The 12,531-nt window shown below is 40.7% G+C and overlaps 1 protein-coding gene across 1 annotated transcript in view; it reads left to right on the top strand.

The window, feature by feature from the left end:
* Window positions 1-3,762: 3,762 nt before the first annotated feature.
* LOC142030257 (adhesion G protein-coupled receptor A3-like) overlaps window positions 3,763-12,531 on the top strand; it is a 289,857-nt gene continuing 281,088 nt past the window's right edge. Inside the window, exon 1 of the mRNA XM_075026136.1 lies at window positions 3,763-4,099. Within this exon, the coding sequence (XP_074882237.1) occupies window positions 3,858-4,099 (242 nt within the window). The 5' untranslated portion in view covers window positions 3,763-3,857. The remainder of the gene's footprint in view (window positions 4,100-12,531) is intronic.

Here is a 12,531-nt window from a genome sequence, read left to right as displayed (position 1 = left end):
CTGCTTTTTTCCTCTATCACCTTTCAAATAATGTCTTTTCACAGAATTCCAAGTGTCCCAGTGGAAACCTCCTCCGCATTGTTTTTCTCGCAGTTACTTTGCCTATCCTTTTTCTAGGCCAAATTTCTTCTAGGCTTGTTTTTTTTAATCATTCCGTTGCAAAGGCTTACTGACATAACATGGTGCTATGCTGATGTGACGAGGAGCATGAGATACAGTCATGATGGGGTAACAGTGTTGGGATACCCAGACGCTGGAGGAAATGGGGTGAATGATTCATTGTTTCACTACTGTCAATAAAGGGTCAAGGTTCAAGGAATTAGAGGCCTGATAGAGTGCCAACTTCTGGATAAGAAATAAAACAAAAGCGCTGACCAAAACCTGTTTGTGGTTATTAAAGTTTCCATGGCTCTGTTCCAACACTAACATACAATTCTGAAATCCTGACAAAATTCAAATTGACTTATTTACATTCTGCCTCCCCATATTTCCTATTATTGTATAACACATTCTCGTCACTTAATTGCTGTCTAATGTCCTGTGATGCTAAGCAGGTGCTGCTGCTGTTTTGTGCTTGGGAACACGATCGAAATGTAATATGAACCTGTAGTTCAATGAATCACCTGTATCTCTAACCTCTGATTCCTTTTTATACTGTTCATATTCATTCAGGCTAATACCATTTTAGGATTATCTTCCTGAATTTATTTACATTCCTTTTTAACACACACTCAGTGACAGAATAAAATTTCCCTCTCAAGTACTGTTGTAAGGTCATGGTGTATGCATACGGGGACAGACCTACTAAAAATCTTTAAGACTTTTGATGCACAGAAATAAAAATACAAAGAAAATAGTCACGTATAGTCATTTTCTTACTTCCCTGATCTAAGAAAATTTATCCTTTGCTTCTATGATTTAATCAAATAATTAAAGCAGGAATTTAACTGTAAATAAATTATTAAAATTAGAAAATATTTCATGTTTCAAGTGAATCTCTGGTCATGCTTCTGTTTGCCAGGAAGTTCATCTGAGCAGGACTTGGCATTCTAGGACTCCTTAAGTGCTGCTTCTTAAGTTCTCCTGGTTGGGCAAAAGGAGACCAGCACACATCACATTCTGGTTGCTGACCAAACCAGGAGAGAAAACTGTAAGGAGAGAGATCCTAATATATTAGAGTTCCTTCTAATATACGTGTGCAATAACCTTGGGCTGGAGTTTAAAAGATTTAAGAGAAATTGAAGGGTCCAAGGTCAACTACAGATTAAAAAATCCTCACTCAGTTCTATCTAACAGCACAGACACGTAAATTCTCCAAGTTTCTTTGGCTTTAATATACAATATAAACTCATAATTCTCTTTTTGCACACACCAAAACCCAGCTAAGAAGCTCATGCCCTATCATATGCTACCTGCTGTGTAAGTGTCCAAAGGCACCCAAGCTGTAGGCACACAGTTTGTCTAAAACTGACAGCTTTGGAACCCAAACATAGTGCAATGTTGGCTGCTTTTCAATTTGCAGTGCCACAGCTTTTTTTCTTCCCATTTTCCAAGGGAATCTGGGATTATACCTCCTTCTCAAGACATGGGAAATTCAGTTGTTTGTATATCACGAGCGTGTTGAAGTTGTATCTTCCAAAGTCTGAGAAAATGGTTAGCTACCACCAGCACCAAGTGTTGTGCTGTGCTGGCTGGTGACAACTGAAGCAGTACTGAGCTCTGTAGGTGCTCAGGTCTTTTTTTTCTATTGGACTTGCGAGATCTCAGGGCAGGAACCATCATATCTGCTTTTAAATTGTCATAAAAATTTGACTTTCTTCATGTTTGAAGATGACCATGAAGGAGGGAAGATGACTAAGATTTTTGCTTCTTTATTTGTAATGAAGCAAGGAAAAAAAAAAATGGATCAGATACATTGGGAAATGGAGAGGAAAATCCCCTTATTTTTCGCCTCTAAAGTTATGAATAACTCCTTTCCTACCTTTACTGTATGATTCGATAGATGGCTTCAATGTGACTGTAAACCTTCTTGTTCCTTAAAACAGTATTTTTAAAAAAACCTCTCAGGATCAGTGAGTTTGAAAAAATATTAAAATTCTGCTTCCAAGTGTTTAGGGCTGAGTTTGACTGAAAAAATTCCATTCCTTCTCAACAAGGTTAACACTGAATGAAATCTATGCTACGTCTCAATAAATGTGTATTCTCCATTTGTGCTTTCAAAAACGGTATGGATGAGACAGAATTTTTCAAAGCTAAAAAAGCGTTTGCAAATTTAAATGCTACATAAGGTTTCTTTATGATAAAGAACAGCATGTAACCATTACGATGTTGAGTGGTCTCATGTAACACAGTCCGTTTTGCTGTCTGCCAGTAAGCCTTACACAACTTTGCTTTCAAAAACAAAAGAACAGAGGTTGTAATATTTATGATTCTTTAAATCAACAACTGTACAGAAAAAGATTGTTCTTGAGAAAGTTCCTATTAGCCTGGAATTTCACAAGGGCACTAACCCTTCTATCACTTTATTAATAAACTTAGTGCCTAAAGGCTCCAGTTAGGTATTAGAACACAGCGATAACAGGCATTGTAAGCGTGCAAGACAAATCTTCCCTAAGGGACTATAATACAATATTGTTTTTAAAAAACCTAGTAATTTCTTAAAATAGCTTTACAGCCATGGCAGACTATTACTAACTTTGGCCTAGATCCTGCACTGAAAATGTGCGTTGTGAGCCTCCACTGAGTAACAGGAGGCAAGGAACATGCTCTTTCTGTAAAAGCCCATTAAAAACAGAAGTGCCTGTTACGAACTGGGGTTTTTTTGTTCGCTTTCAGCAAAAAAACAGGGTAGCTTGCAGTTGATGCTGAAAATCTACCCCTAAGAGTTACTAATCCTATCCACAAAATACTGTTGAGAATGCTCCAAAGCCGCAGAGTGCCGTGAACGACACCTAAATACAAGCAGAGAAGAAGGAAATCTGCTCATTGACCTGGATGGTGACGCCGTCTTTGACTAGTGACCAAACCTTTGATTTAGGTCTCGTCCACCGCGTTCTCTGAGGTGTCTGAAGCCAGCTAACAGCACGGCCCCCCCGGCGGGCAGAGGCTGCTCCGTCCGCACGGAGCTGGCTGAGGGCTGGCCCGTCTCTTGGTCCCCGCTGACCTTTGCCCATGGCCCGAAACTTCTCCCCCACCGCCACAGGTGCGCCCACACGGTTCTCGAGGGCGGTAGCAGAGACGGCCGTTTCCCAAACTAGATTCCCGACCCGTGCCATTTTCCCAGCTCCCGATTTTCCAACCTGCGCCTAGGCTGCTCGCACCCGCTTTGGGCTGCGGCTCGTCCTTGGCGCATCTCTCCGGTGCCCCCCCCCGCCCCGAGTTACCGGACACCCAACGCGGGCTGAAAGCACCGCGGCTCAGCGCGGCCGGCGCAGGTAGCAGCCGCGCAGGGGACTCCCCGGGGCCGCGTCTGGCGGCGGAGGTGCGGGGGCGGCCCCGGTCCCCCCCCCCGGAGGGGCGTAAGGGGGGTGGCGGCGGCGGCGGGAGGAGGGGGCCCGCTCCGCGCCGCGGGGTCCGCCCAGCGCCGCGGCCGCACGGACGGGCTGCGGCAGGAAAGGAGCGGCGGCTCCTCGGAGAAGCAGCGGGAGGAGGAGGAGGGAGGGAGGAAGGAGGGGAGGGGGGTGTCCCTCCGAGCGGCCGCAGCGAGAGGCGCGGCGAGGCGGGGCGGGGTGGGCGCGGGAGGCGTGGAGGGGACCGCGGCGGGACGCGGCGGGGCGCGTGCCGTGCCATGCGCGGCGCGGCGCGGAGCGGCGGGCGCGGCAGCCGGCGGCTGCGCTGGCTGCGCTGGCGGGCTCAGCATGCGCGGGCTGCGCCGCCGCCGCCGCCTCCTCCTCCTCCTCCTCTGCCTGGCGGCCGCCGCGCTGGGGCCGTGCGGGGGCAGCAGGAACTGCCCCGACCTCATCGTGGACCGCTGCCTCTGCGCCGCCGAGCGCGCCAAGGGGCCCGGCCGCCCGGCCCTCCGCATCAAAGTGGTCTGCAGCGGCGGCGACTTGGTGGAAACTTTGCAGCCCGCCGTGCTGCCCGACCGCACCGTGTCCCTGTGAGTACTGGCCCGCGGGGCGGCACCTGGCGGCGGCCGCCCCGGGATTCCCCCCACACCCCCCCACACCCCCGCGGGAGGCGCCGGCGCGGGGCGGGGGGCGCCCCGCGGGAGAGGGAGGGGGCGGGCGGGGGCCGCGCAGCCCTGCGGGGGGACCCGTCGGCGCCCTCCGAGCGCGGCCGCGGGAGCCGGCGGAGCCGCTCGGCGCGGGTGGCGACGCGGGCCCGGCTTTTAAAAAGTACGTGAGAGTTTGGAGGGGTTTTTTTCTGTTGTTGTTGCTTGTTTTGGGTCTTTTGTTTGTTTGTTTGTTCTCAGTTTGGAAACTCTCGCTGGCGTTTTGGTCGAGCTGGGGAAGCTGGGCTTACCCTGCTGTAAATTGCATGCTGCCCTGTATGGTGGTTTGGGAAATGTCAGTGCTAGCAGAACCGATGGAGCTCGCCGGTGCACCTTTCCGCCGGCGACGGGATGGGCTCAAACTATCCGGGCAATAAATGAATGGTATCGCTAGTGGTAAACTGCCTTCTGGACTCCTGTGTAATTAACTGGTTTTCCCTTTCTCTCTCGTCTCCTCTAAATAAAGTTTGGAATTTGATGTCTCCTTTTTTAACAAGACTTTGTGTACCACCGTTTGAAACGACCGAATCTCCAATATTGCTCTGCGTTGTCTGGTCATTGAAAATGACTCACACTTTGGTGGTTTTCTTTCTTTCTTTCTTTTTCTTTTTTTTTTTTTTCCCCCCAAGTGACTTGGAAATAGGCTATGATGTTTTCTTGCCTGTTGCACATAGCTAAACTTGAATAAACAGTACGTATTCTAAGTAAAGTAGTAGAACTTTTTGTAACTGTATCATCGAATATAGGTGAAAGTAATCTCCCTATAATGGACCCAAGCAGTAATAGCTCTGTGACATTTACCCTTTAGATCGTGCACATATCAACAGATCTTTTACTGTTCCATTTAGTTCTGTTGACAATTCCTGCTGTGAACATCTCCACTGTTCACTGCGTTTGCTTTAAGTCAACACTTTTAGGAGACAACTGGTAAAGATAGTAATTCATAACATCTGGGGAGCTTGTGCTTGTAAACGTACAGATGTGCTGCTTACACTTCAGCTCAGTTTTAGCTGTAACTGCTGAGTGACTTGATGCTGATTAGCTGTATGCCAATTTTTCATTTGGGAAACTTCTGCTTGTTAATATACAAGATACAATGACTACACTTCCTGCTAAATTTTAATAGGCTGGTTTAGAATAAAATTAATACATCGACATAAGTTTTGACCTAGGTGATAAATTCACTGCTACTCTTGTAGTTTATATAACTGGCTGTATAGTTATAGTTTGTACTCCCCGCAAACTATAAAATGTTGACATCTTGAGCAGGCAGAAACTATTTTTTCCATTTGTTAAAGAGCTGTAGAAACTCTCACACTCAGCATGTCTGCAAAGGCTTTTCTTCTTAAGCATTGATTTACAGAGTCTTATTTATTTATTTATTTTTTTTAAGAAACTTTTCTTTTTATGAGGTAAGTACCAGTAGATGAATCCAGCTGACCCTAAGATCAACTAAAGTATGTATTCACTGTAGCGAAAAGAAATTGAATTGGAAACAGAAGTGAGAAAAGATGAACGGGGGAGGTGATGCATTTGAAGTGGTAGGTGGGAGGATTTGCTCACTTACACATACGATTTAAGGCACCAGTAGCCAACTTGATACTATCACCCTCAATGTGCTTTTCGGGTAACACTTGCTCATACTCATTAGAAAGATACTGTGTTAGGTTTTTTTAACTTGTTTACAAATAACCATTGACCTGAGAGCTGATTAGCTGTCCTTAGTTGATATGAAACATACAAACCATTGTTTTTTGTCATATGTCACGTGGACAAGTACAGTATCATGTAGTATCTAAACTTATCCCTTTCCTCTTACAGTCTATCCTCTCAGTTTTTTTTCTTCCCAATAAGTAAATTTAAGGCTAAATCTTGAAGGTAAAAAGAAAAAAAGTTTAAAATGTGCTAGGGACATAATAATTTTCAGTAGCTGGAATGTACAGATGACAGTTTGATTGAATGTGTCAAAGATTTTCCAGGAGAAACTGGTTTTGATGAATTAAATTACACTTGTGAGATTTGGCCAGCTGCAGAAAATAATGATAAAAAGCTCAAACACTAGTGCTCTTAAATTCATTTTTGTAGCTGCGTGGAAAACTTGGGCAAAGGAGAATATTCTAGTAGATGCTGCCTGCTTCCATTCAGTTTTATGGGCCCACAGAGAGAAAGAGAGCTTTAACATATGGAACATAACCTTTTGGATTGCTTTAACAATTAAGAAATATAGAGGTGAATACAGGCATGTGTATTCAGATGCAGTAACACTGTAATGAAACAATGTAAAAAACAGTTTGGGTTTTTTTGGGCAGATTAAGTAAACTTCTCATATATATATATTATATAGGGATGCTGCTTCGCTAGTGCTGTTTTCTTTTGGAAGGGAAGATTGAAGCCAAACTCTTTTAACTGTTCTGCAAAGATGACAGAGGAATTACCTCTGCTGTATCTCTTAAGAGAGATTAAGAGATCCCATTAAGAGATGAAGCTGTGGATGTGTAACATTTCATTTACACGCTAGGTAATGTTGCTTATCAGCAAACATAAGAAGTTATGATTTGTTAGTTTAATTTTTTTTTTTCAGCTAAGTGACCACGAACCTTGGCTGAGTTTGACAATTTAGGCTCTTTATGGCATATATGTACTAAAAGTATCGCTACTGAAAATACTTCTGACACAGTGACTACAAACTAGTGTGAAGTCACTGAAGAAATGCTTATTCGTGACAGGTTCGGACCAATTATTTCCAGCTTACGAGGTGGGGAAGTTTGCATAGTTTCTTTGAAATCTTATGAACACTAGAGCTATTCAGTACTGTCTGAATGCTCCCAATAATAAACACACTAGAAATAAAATCAAAATATAAGCTGATAAAGCAACTATCCCCTCCTCTATATTTTATATTAAAACCCAAAACCAACAAACTGTCCTGGGCTCTGTTTCGCTGTCTTTATTTAGTATTTTACTGCTTTGGAAATGGGATTCAAGTGCTTGATGTGGATCAAAAGAAAAAACTCAGCTGTAGCTTCACAAAGTATTTGCGTGTATCTTGTTAAAAGGAATTCTAGCCCTTGCTGATTTGCAACATGTATTTCTGTTCCTTGTATATTGGGGCAGGGGTGGAGTAAGGGAGTTACTCTTGTAGTTCTTTTTTTTTTTTCCCATAAAGAATCCAGCTGTTGAATCACTAATTTGTGGGATCTGCTCTCCCCACTTTGCTCTCAGTAGGTGTGGAAGCATAGACCCAAAAAGGAGGAGTCATATCCTTTCAGGATAATACAGTTTTCTCAGTTTAGACTTTATGGCTGAATACTTGGGAATTCTTATATTAAATTAATATTTTACAATATTTTTTTTTCAGACGTGATTGGGTTGTTAAAGTGTAACTCTAGAGAAAAAGATTATTTGCAATTTTATTTCTCTTCTATGCTAATGGAAATTTTAGTTGTTAAACTTTTGAGTGACTTGCTGAAATTTGGGCTATATGGAATACAACAGTAAAAATTGTGTTGGCGCTTTTTGCAATGCAGAAGTCCTACAAATTGAAATTTCAGGAATTAACAGATGAGATTCTCTTCTGAGTTATTCCATGTAAACTGGGCAGTATATTGGTAGGTTACTTACTTTCTGTACTTTTTTTTTTTTGTGTCAAGTGTTAAAAAGTTTATCCTTTTAGTCTCAGAATTTCTCAGTTCAATACATGTCTTGATATCACTAGGCAGAATATGCTTTGAAGTTACAAATGCCATCAGTTTCTGGTAGTTGCATTACTATTTTTTTTCCCCTCAATTCAAAAGGAAGTCCAACATTTATACTGAAGGTTGTTATTTTTACAAATTTCACTCACAGATACACCTGTGGAAATCTGCTGTTTTAACTGTCATGATAGAAATGAAGAAAAGTTAAGGTAGTGTACGGCTCGTAGCAATTCTGTATCACATAGGACTCTTCATATTTCCTTATATCTATGCATTTCTTCTAACTTTGAATTGGAGGTTGTCTCAAATGCCTCACTCTGAAATTGAGAATCTGAGGATACATGACTCCAGTGGTAGTCCATAGCCATAATACGAATGTAGGGGTTTTCATCTTCAAAGCACTTTATAAACATTAAGTAGTCTTCTGAAAGCAACATTGCTCTGCTTTTCTCTGTCCTAGAATTACTTTTGTCACATTCATTTATGTCATGTCTACTGGAATTTATTCAAAGTTATTATATTACTGTATTTGTTTCATGTCCGGTCTTGTCTTTTACACTCCTATATTCAGTTTAGGATATATCAATATGGTTTATTTAATATAAGCATCTTGCTGTAAAAATAGACCACAAAAATGTTCTTTATGTCCCAAAGAGCTTAGGGTTTAAGCTAGCCAAAGCAAACAAAGCAGGAATTGAGGAAAGGATGAACAAAAAATATTTTTCAGTAGTTTTATTTCCCCATCTTAAGACTCACATCTTTTTTGATGAGATCTCACATAGCATTGCTAATTTGTAAATAACAGCGTTATGAAAGAAGGTAGGCTAATTCTCATTATGAAGGTTTTCACAAACATTTTCACCTTGGTTAGCTTCCTGTGTTCACTCAAAGTGGCAGAAAAAAAGAATAAAAACCAGGTTTCCTGCTCCATTATTTATGTGTGTATACATATTTATACAAGCTTTCTTCAAAACTCTTCCAAAAAAAAAAAAAAAAAAAAGCCAGTTTGTTGTTGTGAAAGAAACTCCTAATATAAAGCAAACCGACATAAAATACACATAAGACTTGGAAGGTCTGGGACAGATGGTTGGGGAGAGCGAAATAAAGAGAAGAGAAAAACACTAGAGATGAAAATTCTTTAGATACTAGTCTAATCTTCCTTGATATTTCATGTTATAGATTCAACTCTAGTGGCCATAAAATACTATAACTGAAAATATTTTATTTTTCTTTATGTTATTTCTGATGAGGGAATATCTGCACCTGAATTCTCTTGTCTACTTGTCAATAGCAGGAAGTACTATGACCACTTCCAAATTATGACTTGCTTTGGATGAAACTGATGCGTTGGCACTACTGGAAATTTTAACATGAGAGGAGGATGAAAAGATTCTGTTAAGGAAAATGAACTCTCTTTGCAAATAATGTCCAAAATACAATAAAGGCTGCTTTAATAGTCATCAGATTAACTTTTTAAAGTTATATGAATCATGCTGAAGTTTCTTTCTCCCTTTATTATTTTAAATCTGTAAATGTCATTAGCTAAAACAGTGCCAGATATCCTCCTGGTGCTTTTAAGTCCTCAGTGTAACTTGCTTTGAGAAAGGCAGGTTTTGCAAGAGAATGGGATGAGAATTTTTGGAAACAGATAAAATTATGTTACAGTATTGAACAGTTCATTAATTTGGTAATTTCATGTAGAAACCAAGTCTTTTTTTTTTCCTGCGTACTGGGAAATTTGCAGTATTGTCATCTACTCCTAGTTTCATTCCAGAGGTAAAAATAAACTCAGAGGAGGATAGACAGGAGGATAGTAATGCATGTGGGAAGGGAGTTTTATCATGTAAGTGTATATCTGATACCTATTGAGAAGTCCTAAATGAAGTTGGGGTTTTATGATATGGTATAATTTGTCAGTTGGTTAGCTACTGACCTTGTTTGCCTTAAGCAGGAAGAGATTTAGTATATACACCGGCTCTTTTTTTTCTTTTTTTTTTGTAGGTTGGCCTAATATTGATAAAACCTACTTAATTTTAACTATCAGAAGATATGTGCAACAGAAATTTGTTTCTGAAGTGTAGGTATTCTCATCTGTTGGAGTGAGGTAGTGGCCAGGGAGAAGGTGATTTATGTTTGTGGAATTTGCCTTTATAGGAAGCTGCATGACTTGCTGCCCCTTGGGACCAAAGTACTGTCAGCTCTTGAAATGGACTGTTCTTTAAAGATTTGAAAATGTAGTGGCTTTTTTTTTTTTTTTTAAAGCCATACTGAAATGTTTTCTCAAAATACCTTTTTCTTTCCTCATCCCCTTCTAAATATCCTGACAGGATGCTAAGATGTGAGGTGAGGTGAAGAGGGGGGAGTGATGGGGAGAGAGATGAAGAAGGGGAAAGGACTTTCTTAAGACTGGTCTGAATAGCCAGAAGGAAAGGGTCTGAAGAATGTTATTAAAATAAAGCTCTAAAGGTTTAATATTACATACATTCTCCTTTTTCTGCATCTTCAGAGGTTTAAAATCACAAATCTTATTTAATTGATGGTGTACAACAACAGGGTCATATTAGCCCCTGGGAGTCTGGAAGCCCGTTAATTCCTTTGCCAGTAACACAGACCCAGAAACTTCCTGGGCAGAAATAGCCAGGGTAACACTGCTTTCTTGTGAGTTTCTCCCTGTTTGGGACCCTCTGTCTTCACAAATTTTGCAGCTATTGGATCCAACCATGTTCCAGATAATCCATCCCTACTTCCTCACTGCTGTCTTTTGTCCTATTTTTATAATACAGAGCTGGCATAAATCTGAAAGTTAAAGGGCAGAGTATCTTTGCTGAGGCAGAGGTTCTGCTCTAACAGGCAGTAGGAAACACACGCGTGAAGCTTACACGCTTCCTTTGTGCACATCTGAGAGTCAGAGCTTTGTGCCAGCTTCATTTTCACTACTTAATATTTGTGCATGTTTTCAGGAATCACTGTTTATGCTGTTTGACTTAGGTTTTTGAGGAAAAATTGCCTATTGATTTCTAAGCGTCCTCCCTTTCCATCTTCCTGATAGAATATCCAAACCCTCACAGCAGTAAAAGCGTACAAAACATGGAAAGGTTGAGTATGTGCTTCTGTAATCAGCTATGATTAACTTTGATCAACCGCAAGTTTGCTGTCTAGTTCTAGACTTCCCAAATATAATTTGGCTAAAAGTTCTGTATTATTTATAATATTAACATTTTTTTCCATTTACTTTGGCAATTACGTAATACAGGGAACACACAGTTCAGGCTTGGTTCTTATTTTTGTGGCAACATGCCATTCTTCACCCTTCTCTTAAAATCAGTTCCAACTGTGTTTTCATGCCTGGGACTGATTTGGGAGTACTCTGAAGGTATGGTTAGTCATAGGAAAACTCTGCTTTTGCAGTTTCTGTTATAGTCTTACAGACTTGTTGACAGTTTCTTTTCTGTACTTAGTTGGATATAATCTTATCTGAACAGCAGTACGTCAAATGTTTAAACTGTTCTGCCAATAAAGTAAGCACACAGTGATGTTATGGGTATTATGCTCATAGACCTATAAATCTTCGCAAAAACCTGCGATTTATTCCTAGATCGTATAGAATTTCAATTGCTGATATCTATGCATAAGTAAGCAAATTCCTTTAAACGTATATTTTAAGCTTTACTTTGGTGAGTGGTTGTCTTCTGAAATGGCTATTCATCAAAACTCATGAAGGTATAAAGGCACTGACATGCATTTTCAGCATATATACTGTAGGCTTTGTATAACACAGAATGAAGTTTAATGGATTTTCTATGTTATTAAGGTATCATTATGGTTTTTGAGTAACCTGATAAGGCCTCTGAATTCCAAATTATGGACATTTATGATTTTCCTTGTTTATTGAAGAATTACTGTGATTTCTTCCTTCTAATAGCAATCAAGATGATGTCTCCCCATAAAACCCTTCTCTTTATGTTATGGGATAGACCATCCCAGAGAGTGCATGTTTTATAGACAAAAGTATAAATTGGGAGGGTAAAGGTTTTATGGGTACTGTAACTTGAGAAAAGAACAAACTACACCATAGAACGGAAAATAAGGTTAAAACTAGTAGTAACCAAACCAGACCTGGAAAATTTGAAGAAAAGCATAGATTTAATGAAAGAATTGAACACTTAATATTACTATATATTAGTAGTTCCCTGGCAACAGTTATTTTGATATCTGCGTTACAAACTAATGTGCATGGTATCAATTTCTTTGAGAGCAGAGAGGTGGAAGAAGAGCATAACTTGTTTATGAGCAACTTTATTAATAATGGTTAGGTTTTATAGAAAATTCAGAGGAAGTATACTGGAATGTTAGGAAAGGTTCCTCTAACCCAGTGTGCTAACAACCTGGCTCAAAGGGAAACCTACCAGCATTTAAGAGAGAGAGAGAAGACGACCAAAAGTTATTACCAATTTTGAGGAATCAAATTTACCACCAGCACTCCTAAGTAACTGAATTCTTACACATTAATGTGTGTCCTATCAGGGGAGCTTTGCATGCCAAGAAAACTCCTTAATTCTCTTTGTCTTCCATGGGCCATCCTCTGTGCTTGGACCCATCTGCTGTTACTTCCAGAACCTTTTG

The sequence above is a fragment of the Buteo buteo genome, chromosome 4, assembly GCF_964188355.1.
Source record: "Buteo buteo chromosome 4, bButBut1.hap1.1, whole genome shotgun sequence".
NCBI classification, from domain to species: Eukaryota; Metazoa; Chordata; class Aves; order Accipitriformes; family Accipitridae; genus Buteo; species Buteo buteo.
Note: the sequence above shows the minus strand (reverse complement) of the source record. Positions and strands in the feature narration are given on the sequence as shown.